General features: G+C 40.6%; 1 protein-coding gene across 1 annotated transcript in view; it reads right to left on the reverse strand.

Annotated features, from left to right (window-relative positions):
* astn2 (astrotactin 2) overlaps positions 1-16,208 on the reverse strand; it is a gene marked incomplete at both ends in the record, with an annotated part of 218,560 nt that overhangs the window by 63,727 nt on the left and 138,625 nt on the right. The window contains 2 exons of the mRNA XM_079288873.1: positions 1,075-1,263; positions 2,739-2,905. Of these exons, the coding sequence (XP_079144999.1) occupies positions 1,075-1,263; positions 2,739-2,905 (356 nt within the window). The remainder of the gene's footprint in view (positions 1-1,074; positions 1,264-2,738; positions 2,906-16,208) is intronic.

Genomic DNA, 16,208 nt, shown 5'->3' on the forward strand with positions numbered 1-16,208 from the left:
TGTCAGCCCTAGCGCCAAAGTGTCCCACCTTGCAACATGCGGTACTTCAGTACACACCCATAGAAAAGACAAGTCAGAGAGGTGCTGCAAAGCTTTGCTAAATGGTTGAAATCGATCCAGTTTGCATGAGACGTATATATATATATATATATATATATATTTATCATCACAAACACACATTTATGAAAATGTTAACTTGTTCTCTTTTGCGAGTAAGAGTGTGCCACGTATGCTGTAGAGATCTGGAATTCCAACAATATGTTACAAAAGGACCCAAAGGACTTACGTTTAGCCAAGCACAACTATTGTGACCCGTAGGGCAGAACAGATAAAAAGCATTTCATGGTTACTTGAAAACGTGTAGATAGTCTGTGTGTGTGTGTGTGTGTGTGTGTGAGCAAATAAAAGTCATACACAGAGAAAGCAAGATCCAGGCTGAGTGTGTTTTTCGTGTGTGCACTGTTTGTGCATAGATAAACCCTCATCATCTCTCTGTGATTACAGGAGCATTTCACCACAAACAGCATGCGACTTATCAGAGTGAGCCAGGTTTTCAGGGGGCTGACAGTTCAGGGAGAACTGCAATGGGATAAGTCTCAATCCTCACTCAACCATCACTTTCTCATCCCCTTCTCACTCTCCCTCTCACACACACACGCACTCACACACACCTGTGCAAACACAGATGCGGCATCCCCACAGCCAACCCTGACTACTGATTCTCCGCTGAGCTCACAAGCCTTTCTATCTTTCCCACAACCCAAAACTGATAAAAGACGACCGTTACTCCCGATGGTGTTGCTCTGGAGACGCAGAAAGACGTCAACAGTTGCGATGTGAAACAATCAGCTCTCAAAGGAAGATTGTCCGTGTAATCTCCGCCAGCAGAAATAATAAAATAATGCTTTTCAAAGTTGAGAGAAAACGACAAGAGAATAGAAAGAAAACGCGTTCATAAGATAAGACAAACATCGAAATCAGATTAAAGAAAAGGAAAGAGCAAGTCACATTAGTAAAATGTAGATCATTGTGCATCTGTGCAAGTGTGAATGTGTGTACTTGTACACTAGTTACCGGAAGGTCATCTGGAATATCTGTCCCAAGTTGACTTGCTGGGTTTTGTTGTTGTATCCATGTAGCATCTCACCAAACAGCGTGTCATTGAAGTGGACATCCTGCCTTGGGCATTTTGGTCCCTCACAGTTGTCTGACAGCAAGAGGCAAGATCGCCCATCCCCTGCCAGTTTGTACTCCTGCACACACCTAAGGAGGAGGGAAAAGCTGTCAATGGACAATGTACAATATGTAATACATGCGACACTCTATACACTTTAGGTGAAAAGGATACAAATGGCAAGAACACCAGAAGGTGAATTGTGGCACAAATGTTGCAGGTTGATGAAACCGCAAAATAAAAACCCCCAAGAGATGTGGGTGACTGACACTGTTGGAACCGCGACATAGATGTTTCCATTTTACTACTTTAATTTACAAACTACCAATTCAGGAACAAAAAACTACTGCGCCAATATCTTAGCCCTCTTCTTACGCAGTCCTGCCATCTGTACAGCACTTACCACCGATCCATGGAAGGCACCCAGCCAGCTAAATCTAGACGCTAGCGGTTATATACAATATATCTCCAGGCTGTGCAAAAGCAAGGTCGGTACTTTTCTTTTTTTTTTTAAACAATCTGCCTTTTATTGTTGTGAGCGTTGGCCAACATGTATTTTGCATTATCAAAGCAGTGAACTTGCCATTATCCTTCTAAAGATGTGGAGACCAGCACTCTGCTGGAAACACAATCCAATGAGGCAGAATCAGTCACGAATTATCATATCGCCTCCGTTTATCTGCCCAATCCTCCCTTACAGACAAGGTGGAGTATCTGCTGCTGTTGACTGTTGCTGAGGTTTGGGCTGCTGCAGCTGATCAGGTCTCAGCGCCTCAGTGGGAAAGAGGACTGTGCTGTTTTTCTCAATACTCCCAGGAAAACGCAACAGCGTCTTCCCGCTGCATGAAGGCAAAGCCCGTTCTCTTAAGACCAAAGGTTTGCTCCACCACAGAAGAAGACTGACCATGCCATTATATACTACACTAGTATAAGTGTAGTATAACCTTTCTTTTCCCCCAATGGTAACTCCCTGTCGATTACTATTCCATGTGACACAATCTAGTTCTAGGGAAGGTGCACAAAAAGCTGAGTCTATCAGCTCAGTGGGACATGTGTGGGGTTTAGGGAGAGGGAGTTTTTACAGTGAATGCATCACTCAATAATGTGCAGGAAGTAAAGTCGGCCTGGTTCAAGATTCAGGTTCACTGACGCACCTTTTGAATATCTGCGTTGGACCATTCAAGCCCATTTAAACTGCATACATGTATATGAAAGGATTTATAAAAGCTTGCCCTCAGAGTTGGCCAGCCAGGGAATACCGCAAAATTGTGACTCGTGGACTAATTGATATTGTAAAACATCAATAGAAAACGTAATTACATTCAAACAATACTTCCTTATATGGAATCTAATGTCTTTCGTCACATATGGTGACATATAATCATTTGGTGATTACACACGTGTTATTTTCGATTTGCATATCTCATTTCCTTCATGTCGGTATTTGTCGGAGGAACAGTTTCTTAATATCACGGAAATATTACTCCCAACGCCTATTTCACGAGGAAGCTTTATATCCACCCCGCGGACACCTTTCAATGTATTTACTGTTGGTTATTCTCACCCGCAAAACATGAGTACGTTGCTGGAACCGTGGTCATCGTCAAGGGGCACAAGCTGCTGGAGACACAGCTGTTCACAGCCTCCATTGAAGCCATCCGTGCAGTCGATGCCCCTAGAGTAGTCATAGCAACCTGAGCCATCCTTCATCGGCCTCAGCCCCTCAGGACACTGCAAGAAAAGAGAGACGGAGAAAGAAGGAGAGGCGGTGGGAGGGAGATGTGGAGACAGGGCGAGGAGGAAGGCATAAATTAGGGAGAGAGTTGAAGAGAGTAAAAGGCGCAGAGGTCAGCGTGTGCATTTTAATCAGGATGAGGCGGCAACCAAGGAGGCACAGATAGTGAGAGCATGGGAGACATGCGAGAGGAGAATCGGGCAGCCAGATATTTAGGAATTCAAAGATAGAAGAATGAAAGATGGCAAATATTTTATTTGATAGGAAACACAAGCCTGGTTTGAGGTCTTTTTGTAAATAAAGATATCGCGATGCAAACAGGCAGCTTGGACTCATACGTACAGCTCATCTCACTACTTGAGGTGTTTGGTTTTTTTCATGCTAGACACAAAACCGCATGTGTTCCACGCTCCTGGTGAGACTCCACACTGACAAGTGAGAAGGACTGGGTTGTCTTATTTCACAGTTTGTGGGTTGGTAGCCACTGACGATACCCAAAATGTACGTGCACAATATATTATTATTGAAAATGCCGCATCGTCTGTGAGCAAGCAGTAAGTAATGATATCACAGGTGGACATTTTGTTAGAGTTTTAGTTACGTTTTTACCAACAACTTCCACACAGAACTAATGACCTACCTGAGAAAACGAACCCTGGACATCCATCTGAAAGGGAACACTGGGTCCAATACCTTTAGATTGACTACTTTAATACCTTTAGATTGACTACTTTAATACCTTTAGATTGACTACTTTAATACCTTTAGATTGACTACTTTAATACCTTTAGATTGGCTACTTTAATACCTTTAGATTGACTACTTTAATACCTTTAGATTGGCTACTTTAACGTGAGCGTTACGTCATTGTATTTTGTGCAGCATAATAAATTCAAATGAAGCAGAAATGCAACAACAGCAGATGTGTTCTATAACAAAGCTGGACTCCATCAGAAAAGGAATTTTACTAACCATTCATTTCTTGCAGACTTAATAGCCTACTGTTCCTGAGTTGGCTAGAAATATCCACCTCAGACATGAACAAAAGATCGTTACGCAACCAACACAAAGAGGTTACACTTGATGCACTTTCCTCTTATGTGTTAGAGGCAGGCACAATGCTGTTTATCATTTCATACGATGATAATATGTATTTATTATCCTAATAAGCAATTAGCATGTGCTTTAGTGACTTACAGAATGACACAGTTGAATGTTTTAAAAACTCTATTGATGTGTTGTTTTGATTTGTTCCTTTAGTAAGCCATGATCTTTCTTTTTCATTAGGATTATGTTCATCATGACATGATATTTTATATTTATTCTGTCATTTTTAACAGTGCTTTTATGATTCAAAGAGATATATATATATATATATATTTAACTAAGCCAGTTATACACAGCACAGTCAACCTATAACGATATGATCAAGGATATTTTAATGAGACTGACAAGAGCAACGAGTTTTGCTCAACGCTTCATCCAACTCATTTAGTGGTTTTGTGATCTTTTTTGATTTTGTGTCAGTGTATTATTATAGGCTTTGCTTTACTGTCAGGGGATCTCTGAATAAAGAGAAGCGAGCCATCACATGTGGTAACGCACTACGAGACAACCTCAGACCGTCAGCTGAATATTCACAACAAGGCTACATAAGAAACGCTCTGCAGTGCTGTCATTGCCAGTTTGCCACCATCGACCCAGAGGCCCGAGTATGAAACAATTACATCTAGAAGATGTGTTCAAGTGTTGATGGTGCAGTAGTGTCTTAAAAAGAAAAAGGAAAGACAACTATGTACAGAGAAGCAGTACGCCACTTCCAGAAGCGTAAAAATGAAATCTCTTCCCTTGCAGTAGCGCCTGAGATTCTGTGTCATGATATATGTATTCTGTCCTACTGAATCAGACATCAAATGATGGAAAACAGCACGAACGTATCATTCACTTGTTTACAGGCTGCTACTATTAACGGTTTATATTCATTGTAAAAAATGATCATATTTGAACAGTTTATGGGTTTTTGAACATTCGATTTACACTCTCAAACATCAGCCACAAAAATGTGTCATTTTTATGTGTTGATGGAACGCTTCTGTTGGTTTGAAATGAAGACTGTGACAGACGCTGTTATATTTCACAGTTTGCAGAGCACTGTTCACCACTTTCACTGACGGCCGCTCTGACTCATCTGCGGCTCCTCGTGTTCTGTGTGGGATTGATCGGAGGTGTGCGAGGCATGATGACGCAAAATGTTGTCAAGTAGGTGTTGGTGTATTTATAAAAATAAAGTAGGCCATTGCTTAATGTGCTGTTTATCAAGTAAGTCGCTTTTTATTATTTTCTCTGCGAGAAAAAAAGAAGTTGTGTCAGTGTTAAAGAGCTCTAGAAGAAGCGTTTATCTTGCTCTTCGTATAAAACTGCCCTCAGATATCAACCTGACTCGTAGCTGCCAGTAGCCCCACACAGGTTGCTGATTGGTCCGTGCTCTGGCGTACCGGACAAAAAAACGCATTACTTGAAGCCTGATAAGAGGGATTTTCTGATGATATTTGATTGCACGATTCTCACGAGAATCCAGCTGCTGTGCAACTCACTTCAGATATTGCAGTTACAAGAAGGCGTATGTCTTGGTATTAATGGAATACTGGCTGACTGACATCCTGTGTGAGAGATTCATACCTAGAGGTGGCTTTTGCCACACTTAATCTGCTGCTGGCTTCATATAAGCAGATCGTCAATATCTACAGTCTTTGTCACCGTATCCGCCAGCATTTTGCTGTGTGATTAATGGTCAGTGGTTAATAGTTTTATCAGCCCGTGTCACATGTCATCGACACCACTGAAATAAAGGCTCTGCAGTTGGACCACCACTCACACTACACTGTGCCAAAAGACATGAAAGATCTGCAGGCTAGACCGGGTTCAAAATGCCCTTGTAACAAAAGAACCCAACTCACGGATCTTGAAAGTCAATACATCTTGTTCTGCAAGGTTCCCAGAGATCAGAATTTTTCAAGATTTTTCCTTCGTAATAAACCAAGGGTCAGGAAAGCGATTAAAGGCATCATTTGGTGGGTTTATATAATGGTTATGTAAAGCAGGACAGGAAAATTAAGAGGGAAATTAAGTGAGAAGTTAGACGAGGCAAACTGAGAAACACAGAGCCCGAGTTTACCAATATGAAAGAAAAGCATGAATATTTTACTGAGGCCAGGACAACAAAAATAAGGATGCTTGCCTGGATGTCGGTTCTAATAAACACTCGTTCCAGTTCCAGTTGCATTCAACACTTTTAATGGTGCAGGAATTAAGTGAGGAAAAAAAACCTTTACACCATTATGAATACTGTGACAAAGCTTGTTTGCCAGATATATTGTAGGAAAAGCTCTGGACTTGATAAAATCGGTTACCGGGTGCCTGCAACGTGTTGCATGCTTTCTCATGCTTTCTCCGCTGTGTTGGGTCATCTCAAAACAAAATACAAACATGAAAGCACACCACTGCTAAACGTGAAACCTCCAAAGCCTCGAATGCCCTCAGAGCAGCAGCTGCTCCACACCTATCAAGGCTTTTGCCAAAAAACATCAAGCATAAGATGCAGAAAGGGAACAAACGAAAGAGAGAACAGGTAGACGAGCTGAGGGTCATGCGTTTTGATACTTGGAAGACACTCACACTCATGTCAGCCTTTCATTCATACACTAATTTTCACCTCAAGGTTGTTCCCTCAATATTTATATCGCCAAAGCAATTATAGAATAGGTATATGCTGACTCAGCCATCAGCATAGTCGGGGGGGGGGGGGGGGGGGGGGGTATGTGTGATGATCACTAGCATGATTTACAATCCACCACCAGTAATGACTCTACAAACAGTAATCAAGGGGCACTTGTCTTCTAACTGTAAGATTTATTTCTCGTAATTAGCCTTTTACTAATTGCAAGATGTTGTTATCGTATTAAGATCACAATCTGAAAAGACTGAATAAATGCAGTTTTCCCACATAGGCTACACATTAATCTGGAAATACCGTTACGTCAGCGCTCTCTGGGCTGGAGAGACTTTACATAACAAACTAAGCAATCGCATATTTCATCTCTTCAGCCAAACACTTAAAAGAAGATGGACGAGCGGCACATATTGTGCTTTGATCACACGAAGTCCAGTATGTTCAACAGTCAATGGGAAAGCTCTCCAGTCTCGGATCCATTCAGCGTATCTCATGAATGTAACGCTAACATCCTCACCAGAACGAGATTGGAGCCATTCATCACACTGAGGCAGAGCAGTGGGAATAGCTGGCTGTAATTCAGAACTGTCATGCATCACTCTACGGTTGAACGAAAAGGACTCAAGGTTAGCCGTTAGCACTGGCCACTAGCTGCTCCTTCTCTCTGCTCAGACCACTCTCCGAAGACACACAGGGTTGGGGAGGGGCAAGGTACATTCTTTCAGTCAGGTCTTCTGGAGTGATTCTGTGATGGAGAACAAGCCGAGAGATCTGCTGCAGCCTTTTGGACAACACAGAAACAGCTTCATTGACTGAGACCGTGTTACTGTAATTGATTGAAAACACATTAAAAAAACATTAAATTCTAGCAATTGAGTAATGACTTCATATTGAATAAATTAAATAATAAAGAAGTGGCAAAAGGATGCATTAGACCCAAGTGTTGCTGTGCGTTTGTGTGCTTACTAATGTGCAAATTCAATCATAATTAACAGCTCCAACTATTAGATAAAATCTGATGGATTGGATGTCTACATGTTCTCTCTTTTACACCTATATATCTGCTTTGCATATTAACACCAAGGGTTGAATATGTACGTATTCTCCGGGGGGCAAAAACAGACGAGAATTGTATGACACCATAAAGTACCAGAGTGATGGCATGTCATACCTCTATATGGGGTTAAAAAGACAAAGCAGGTTCAGAACAATGAAAAAAAAGTAAGTGTGCAAGGAATATTAAAACTACACATCTTCTTACACATTATGTACTGCACGTAGATCACCCTTACGAATTAAAGTTCACACATTCTGAATGAATGCTATTCATTTGCCTAATTACCCATTACTGGCCTCAGCTTTAATCAGCAACTGAGCAATATCTATTGAGAACGATGTCTCTTAATGATCTTGTCAAAATGAAGATGCACAGATGTCTGTACTTAGTGGCCATTACAAATTTCAGAGAGATAAAATAAAGTGAGAGAAGAGTGAACAGTCATTGATCAAGGGCACATGCACGGAATAGTCCCACTGCAGCATTTAGAATCAACAGCAGAACATGGCCAGGGAAATGCTGTGAAGTGCAAAGACTAGAAGGAATCTTTTCAGTGATAAAACTTAGATAACAAGAAAACAATATAAGGAAGACGTGCGCTGACTGTATATAAGGAAGACGTGCGCTGACTGTTTCCCAAGACAACACGCTTAACAAAAAAAAAAAAAAAGTCTTAGAAACAGCACAGCCCTAAATCACACTGACGAATGGGAGGGGAATCAAATACTCCAAAAGCATATTTGACAGCGTAATCTGGTTTAGAGGTGACAGAGATGCATGCCCTGCAGCTCCAACTCTGCTAAAATAGGTTAAATTAGGTGTTATTGCTGCAAGAGCAAAAAAGTCATGAGGGTGCAATGCAGTCCCCCCCCCCCCCCCCCCAGTGAGAGGTGAGAGATAAGAAGTCTAAACCGTTTGTTCCGTTGTTCCTTAAATCCATGTGAATTCATACCATACTTAATCTTCAGTGAGAAAACCGTTATTTCTCATCTATTGGGAATGATGTTGCCCAAAAGGCAAAAAAATACTGCTATTTAAAGTAGATTTAGCTTTGTTTTTATTTTGATCTGCTTATTTTTATTTATTTTTTATGTGCAAATGTTTTTTTACATATGCAAACATACAATATATCTGTATATATATATATATATATATATATATATATATATATATATATATATATATATATATATATATACATACATCCATATTGCTTTGACCTCAGTAGCAATGACTTCATGAACTTCTTTAATGATAAGATTATAATTATTAGAGAGAACATTAATAATCTCCTGCCCTCGACCGATCTTTCCACAAATAGAGTAACCTTAGAAACAGCTGTAAACCCTGATATATGTTTAGATGGCTTTACTCCCATTGACCTTGACAAACTGACTTCAACAATTTTTACGTCTAAACCTTCCACCTGTCTCTTAGACGCTATACCGACTAGGCTGCTGAAAGAAGTGCGACCATTAATTAGCACAACTTTATTAGATATCATCAACCTGTCTTTAGTAACAGGTCATGTACCACAGTCCTTCAAAGTAGCTGTGATTAAACCTCTTCTTAAGAAGCCCACTCTGGATCCAGAGGTGTTGGCCAACTATAGACCGATCTCTAACCTTCCCTTCCTCTCTAAGATCCTTGAGAAAGCAGTTGCAAATCAGTTGTGTGACTTTCTGTGGAACAATAGTTTATTTGAGGATTTTTAGTCAGGATTTAGAAAGCATCATAGCACAGAGACAGCTCTGGTCAAAATAACTAATGACCTTCTAAGCGCATCAGACAAAGGACTCGTCTCTGTTCTTGTCCTGTTAGACCTTAGTGCTGCGTTCGACACTATAGACCACTACATCCTGTTGCAGAGACTGGAACATTATATTGGCATCAAAGGAACCGCACTGGACTGGTTTGGATCCTATTTATCGGATCGATCCCAGTTTGTTTATGTAAATAATGAAGCCTCGATGAAGACCAACGTCAGTTATGGAGTTCCACAAGGTTCTGTGCTTGGACCAATCTTGTTCACCTTATATATGCTTCCTTTAGGCAATATTATCAGAAAACACTCTGTAACCTTTCATTGTTATGCAGATGATACTCAATTATATATATATCGATCAAACCAGATGAAACCAACCAGCTTGCTAAACTGCAAGCGTGTCTTAAGGACATAAAAACCTGGATGACCTGCAACTTCCTGATGTTAAACTCAGACAAAACTGAAGTTATTCTACTCGGCCCAGAGCACCTCTGAAATCAGTTATCTAATGATATAGTTTCTCTAGATGGCATTGCGCTGGCATCCAGCAGCACCGTCAAGAATCTTGGAGTTACCTTTGATCAGGATTTGTCTTTCAACTCTCAGATAAAACTTATTTCTAGGACTGCCTTTTTTCACCTCCGTAATATTTCAAAAATCAGGCACATCCCGTCTCAAAGCGATGCAGAGAAATGAGTTCATGCATTTGTTACCTCTAGACTAGATTACTGCAATTCCTTATTTTCAGGCTGCTCTAATAAGTCTCTTAAATCTCTCCAGTTGATCCAGAATGCTGCAGCTCGTGTACTAACAAGAACTAAGAGGAGAGATCATATTACTCCTGTATTAGCTTCTCTGCACTGGCTGAACACTGTAAAATCTAGAATAGAATTTAAAATCCTTTTACTTACCTACAAAGCCCGAATTGGTCAGGCTCCATCATATCTTAAAGAGCTTATAGCACCATACTGCCCTACTAGAGAGCTGCGATCCAGTGATTCAGGGTTACTTGTGGTTCCTAAAAAGTAGGATGGGAGCCAGAGCCTTCAGTTATCAAGCTCCTCTTCTGTGGAACCAGCTTCCCGTTTCAGTCCGGGGGGCAGACACACTCACCACATTTAAGAGTAGGCTTAAGACTTTCCTCTTTGATAGTGCTGATAGTTAGGGCTGGCTCTGGCTTGCCTTGGACCGGCCCATGGACAAACTGGTATCAGCAAAAACTACAGGGGGACTTCCTACACTGAGCACCTCTCTCCTCCTCTTCTTCACCTCCGTCTGTATGCATTGATGTCCCATTAATGCTCATTACTAACTTTACTTCTTCCCCGGAGTATTTGTGCTTTCTCGCCTCACAGGATGACCGCAGTTTTTACTGGACACTGGTTCTTCAACCAGCCATGGCCCTGCTGACACCTACTACGATCTTCATTGTTAACATTATTAATCCTATTACCGATACCATTAATGCACAGTACTGATTTTGTCTCTTCCCCGGAGTCCTTGTGCTTCCTCTCCTCACAGGTTTCCATGGAGCATGGTTTCATCTGGACCCTGGTCCTTCCTCCTACCATGGCCCTGCTGACTCCAACTGCTAATATCACTTTTATTATTACTCACATTACTATTTCATACTGCCGATACCATTAATGCACATGATTGACCTGCTTCTTCACCAGAGTCTCTGTGCTTTCTCGCCTCACAGGTTCCTGTGTATCCGGGTTAAACCTGGACCAGATTGAATGTGCTGTAATTACATTGAATGTGTTGTAATTCACTATCCTGTTCTACACATGACATCATTGCACTTCTGTCCATCCTGGGAGAGGGATCCCTCCTCTATTGCTCTCCCACAGGTTTCTTCCTCTTTCCTCCCCGTTAAAGGGTTTTTTTGGGGAGTTTTTCCTGTTCCGATGTGAGGGTCCCGGGACAAGAGGATGTCAAATGTGTACATATTGTAAAGCCCTCTGAGGCAAATTTGTTATTTGTGATTTTGGGCTATACAAAAATAAATTGAATTGAATCAGGATTCTTTCCTCCACACTGTGGAGACTGACTGTATTTAAAGGCCATGTTGTCTACATCGCTCCGCCACCTTTCTTCAGGAGTGACAACATAACAGATGACTATGCAACCTCCTGTGAGAGTGAAGGATAGCTTTGTTCTGCGACACCACCAGACTCCGGCGCTCTCGGCTCAGCTTGATCGCCAACGGCGTTTAAGAGCTGTTGTTATGAGCTTCCTTTGAAGACAAAGACAACAGCAACACAGTTTGTTAATGAGGAGTTGTGTTTGCTTGTGTCATGAAACCAAATATAGACAATACAAACACTTGTTTTAGTCGTGTTGTCAAAGTTAAAATGGTTGGTCACGGATGAATGGATTGGATCATTTTAATACATAAATTCAATACATGTGGGTTTATGGTCTTTATCAAGAGAGAGAATATGTATAGAAATGCAGATTTGACTGAAGGTTATTGCATAAATAGCAGCAACATACAACAATTTACTGCAACAGGCGAGCAATAACAATGTTTTTCTCCTCTTGATATCATGCCACATAGAAAAACTGATGTTATCTGCATCGCATGTCAGAAAGTCGTCCACCTACGTCCATTGAATTATTAGAAGGGAGAGGAAATGGGAATACTAATCTTGCTCTCAGTATCTGTTACTTGGGACTAAAGCCTGAGTGATTTAATACTCTTTCTTATTCTATTTAATATTTGCTTGGGTTTGGAGCCAGATTGAATTGAATGAAATTGATTCGGATTAAAAAAATTAACCTTGTCAAATACAATATTAAATATTAAACTATGGCTTCAGTTGTCTACTGATGTTGCTCACCGTTACTTTCAGCCATGCTCTCTTGAATAATCAGTGACAATAGTTTAGATAAAAGTAATCTGCTGAATATTATGTGTTTTATTTTTACTGTTCAGTTGCACATACTTGTTAATACTCTCAAGGCCTTTTACTGATTCCATTTCACACATATCGTGACTCCCACCCTTAGCTGTAGCAGTGTTATGTGCATGTTTGTGATACACTAAGTGACACACTTGATCCGGCATTTAACCAACGGTGTCAGAGTGAAAAGATGAAAGAATTATTATAATTTGCTTTAAACCAGAAATTGTTGATATTCAATGGTAATGAGGTAAACTGAGCTGTGCAGTGGAGCAGGGGGAGGGGGAGTCATGACGCCGAGTTGTCAGGAACACAGGGTTGTGGGGAGATACAGGGGGGTGGTGGGTAGAGGGCTTAGGGGATGAGGCTTTGCACAAAAACTTTTGTTTGGGTGGAGTTGCAATTTTCCCTCCCTGCTGACTCTTTATGCAAACCAGAAGCAACCAAGCAGAAATCTGGCTCCACACTGACAACTCGTCATTTAATTCCTGACTTTTGGAGTGTGCAACACATTTTAATAAACTCTTGCATACTGAGACACTAGACAAGCGCCTTAAAATGAGATTGGAGACAGCGGTATCTGTTTTCTCTGAACTCGTATAAACCACTGGAGTTTGACGGGCCAAAATTAAACTTCCGGATGATGGTTGAAGTTAAAAATGTCATCTTTGCCAAACAACTGTAACAGAAATGTCCCAAAAGAGACATCAACTGATGAAAGATACGGCACTAATATCCTACCATCTGCTCAGCCTCCGAGCACGTCCATTAAGAAGACAGATATTGTAGCTGAATACAATAATGTGCCATCAAGACAAACGTTCGACCATTTACGTAAAGCACAGGAACCACAACATATTGCAGTTGTCAAACTCAAACTTAAAAACAATGGCAAGCTAACAGGCAACCAGGAAAAGACATGTTTACAGAGTTTTGAACTTCACCAAGCAGCCTCAGGGGAGTTCACAGAGTGCACCAGTAATACCCCTTCCTCACACAAACACAGCGGATGATACGGTACATTGACCACAGGTTCAACCAGAAGTTGACCATTCATTCCACACCACTGGGTAAATGCTGGATTGTTGCGGTTCAACACAACCCACATCTGCCCAATGAAGTTCCCGCTACTGCAAACACGATCAAATACAAGTTTAACTCCAGTTTCAAGCATCATAAGACAAGTCAAACATCTAAATCAGATTAAAGAAAAGGAAAGAGCAATATGTTGTTTAGACAGTAACATTTATGTTGTTTAGACAGTAACATTTGATCAAGATAGATGCATTCATTTTGCAAAAGAAATGGAAAGTTAGGGTTCTCTCCTGCTGGGTGTGTTGAGATACATCACGCTCCCATAATGTCTGGCATTTGAATCGGTACGGAGGCTTGTCTGGTATATTTTTCTGCAAAAAAAAGGGATTTGTATTGGGCATTATCATGCATCCAGCCAACAATAAGGCTCTGCTTGAGAGAAAAAACACCTCCACTCTCTGTTTATGTCAAATCATGATAGAATGTCAAGCCATAGAAATTTGTTTTTTAATATTGTGGTACCACATGTTTTAAAATGTTCCTTACAATAACAGAAAAAAATATAATTTATAAAATAAAGATTTTCCAACATAATAATCTAACATTGTAATAACTTCCACTTCTAATACTTGTGTTTGTCTGTTGTCTTATATTATTGCATATTTTATTGTATCTTCTTTTTAAAATATCATAATTTCAGTGAGATTACGATGTCTACTCATATGCCACTAAATATGATTGTAAACAGCAGCGCACGCTGTAATGATAACATCGTACAACAACAAACAGCTTCACCCAGCACACAGCTACTGTAATGTATAATATGACCAACTGGTGTTTGATGAGCCAAGTGATGAAAAAAGGAAGGCGACCGACACAAAAAGCATTGCCTGTCTGAAATCGCTAACTTGCACTTACAACAGCTGTTTGTATAAACCGAGGTTACCGAGCACAAGAATAAAACCACCTGTCACCTGCTACGGCTCAGCAGCAGCAAGAAAGGGAACACAGGCAAACAAAAAAACATAATAAGCAATGTCTCCAAAACTGCAGCACTGGCTCGGACTAAAATATAATTCATTGCAAATGCATTTCAACTGTCTTAAAAGCGGCAGACTGCCTTGAGGGACTGACTCTGATAATGGAGTGTTAAGCCCTCCGTGTGTATCTGCTCTGTGTTAGCACCCACTCTGACAGGGGTGTTCAAAATAACCCGAACCCAAAAGAGTCAGAAAATTAAATAATACCACTGTGTCTGTGATCCTCAGAGTTAATCTTTGAAGACTAGAAGGCTTTGTCAGTCTTTTTGTCTGCGTATTAATCAGCGGCACACGGAGGTGCGAGACCGTTCGAAATCATTTAAGAGTTTCAGCTGACATTTATACTGTCTGAAAGTGTGAGGTGAAACTAAATCTTTCCATGCTGACTGTTGAGTGGGTATGTATTATCTCTACTTCTACTTCTACAGTGTTGAATGTGCTGATTCCTGTCATTTCTTTGACATGGTTTAGCCTGTGCTCATGGTCAGCAATGAGAAAAAACGAAATAGTTGGTAGAGTTCGCTTACACATGCGTGTATAACCCTTTTAATTAAATATGCCACAGTATGTCCAAGGGCTTGACGTGGAATAGAGTCTGATAAACAATCCAATGCTTATTAGCATATACTCATTCATATTTTATACACACTCTCTGCTACTTTCCACCTCTGGGTCTAATAAAGAGACTTCCTGTTCAATTTCAGTCTCCAGCCCCTGTATACAATACAAAATATCTGCTACCACTGTGGAAATACATAAAACATGGTCGGGACCACTGTTACATCTGCCATTATAATTATTTTACAGATACATATTTCACACGATGCAAATCATGTAGAAATGCTAGCATGACTACACTTGTATTTACAGTAATACAACAAACCCCCATGTGATATATTGTGAGTTTGAATAAATGCCAACATTCTGTGGAACATTTTAGTGTGATGGCACAACAAGTACGTCGTTGGACATTATCATAAATTCAAATATTCCAACATTAAAATGTTGCATTCACAAAATTGGTGAGAAAATCAAATAATTCCACTCATACAGGCTACGCACTTCTTTTCTGGGGAAATAGACGAAAGCGTTGCAACCTTTACAATGTCACGAAACAAAACAAGGCATTACATGCAAGACAGCCGTTGGAGTGACACTGTGTACCATCGCTGTTCGTGCATAATATTTATCAATTATCCATGTGGAGGTGCTCGGTCGACACAAAAGAGGAACCCCAAACAACTGCATAGACCTGGGGTTATTATGAGGTGTTGTCATATTATCAGTAACAAAATGGCAAACATACTGTCAACAGGTTTGGGCCAAGAGGCAATTACCACTATATATACAGACAAAGACATATCTTAGTCATAAATAACAGCCACAAGCTACTAAATATGTCAAGGGTGGAAATTGTCTTGCTTTTGATGAGAGATGGGGACTATGAGTCAGGTTTATTAATATGGACTAGTTGGCATGGTAACACAGTGGGAAGTAAATGGTGGGGGATGAGTTGCAGAGGGCATGTGCAGAACAACTTCATCTGTACAGAAAGTGCTGAAAATGTTACCAGCGCTACAACGGTATTTAGTTACAAAGTCTATTCGCTTTGGACCACAGTGTCAGGGATGCTCAACATCATTTGGGATAAGTGTCAGGCCGGCACAGTTTTCATGAATATTGTAAATAGACGGTTTTGTAGAGTAGAGCCCTTTCTTTCTTTCAGTTAAAAGATAAGGAACAAAGAGAGAAAAGCAGGACAA

The sequence above is a fragment of the Melanostigma gelatinosum genome, assembly GCF_949748355.1.
Source record: "Melanostigma gelatinosum genome assembly, chromosome: 18".
NCBI classification, from domain to species: Eukaryota; Metazoa; Chordata; class Actinopteri; order Perciformes; family Zoarcidae; genus Melanostigma; species Melanostigma gelatinosum.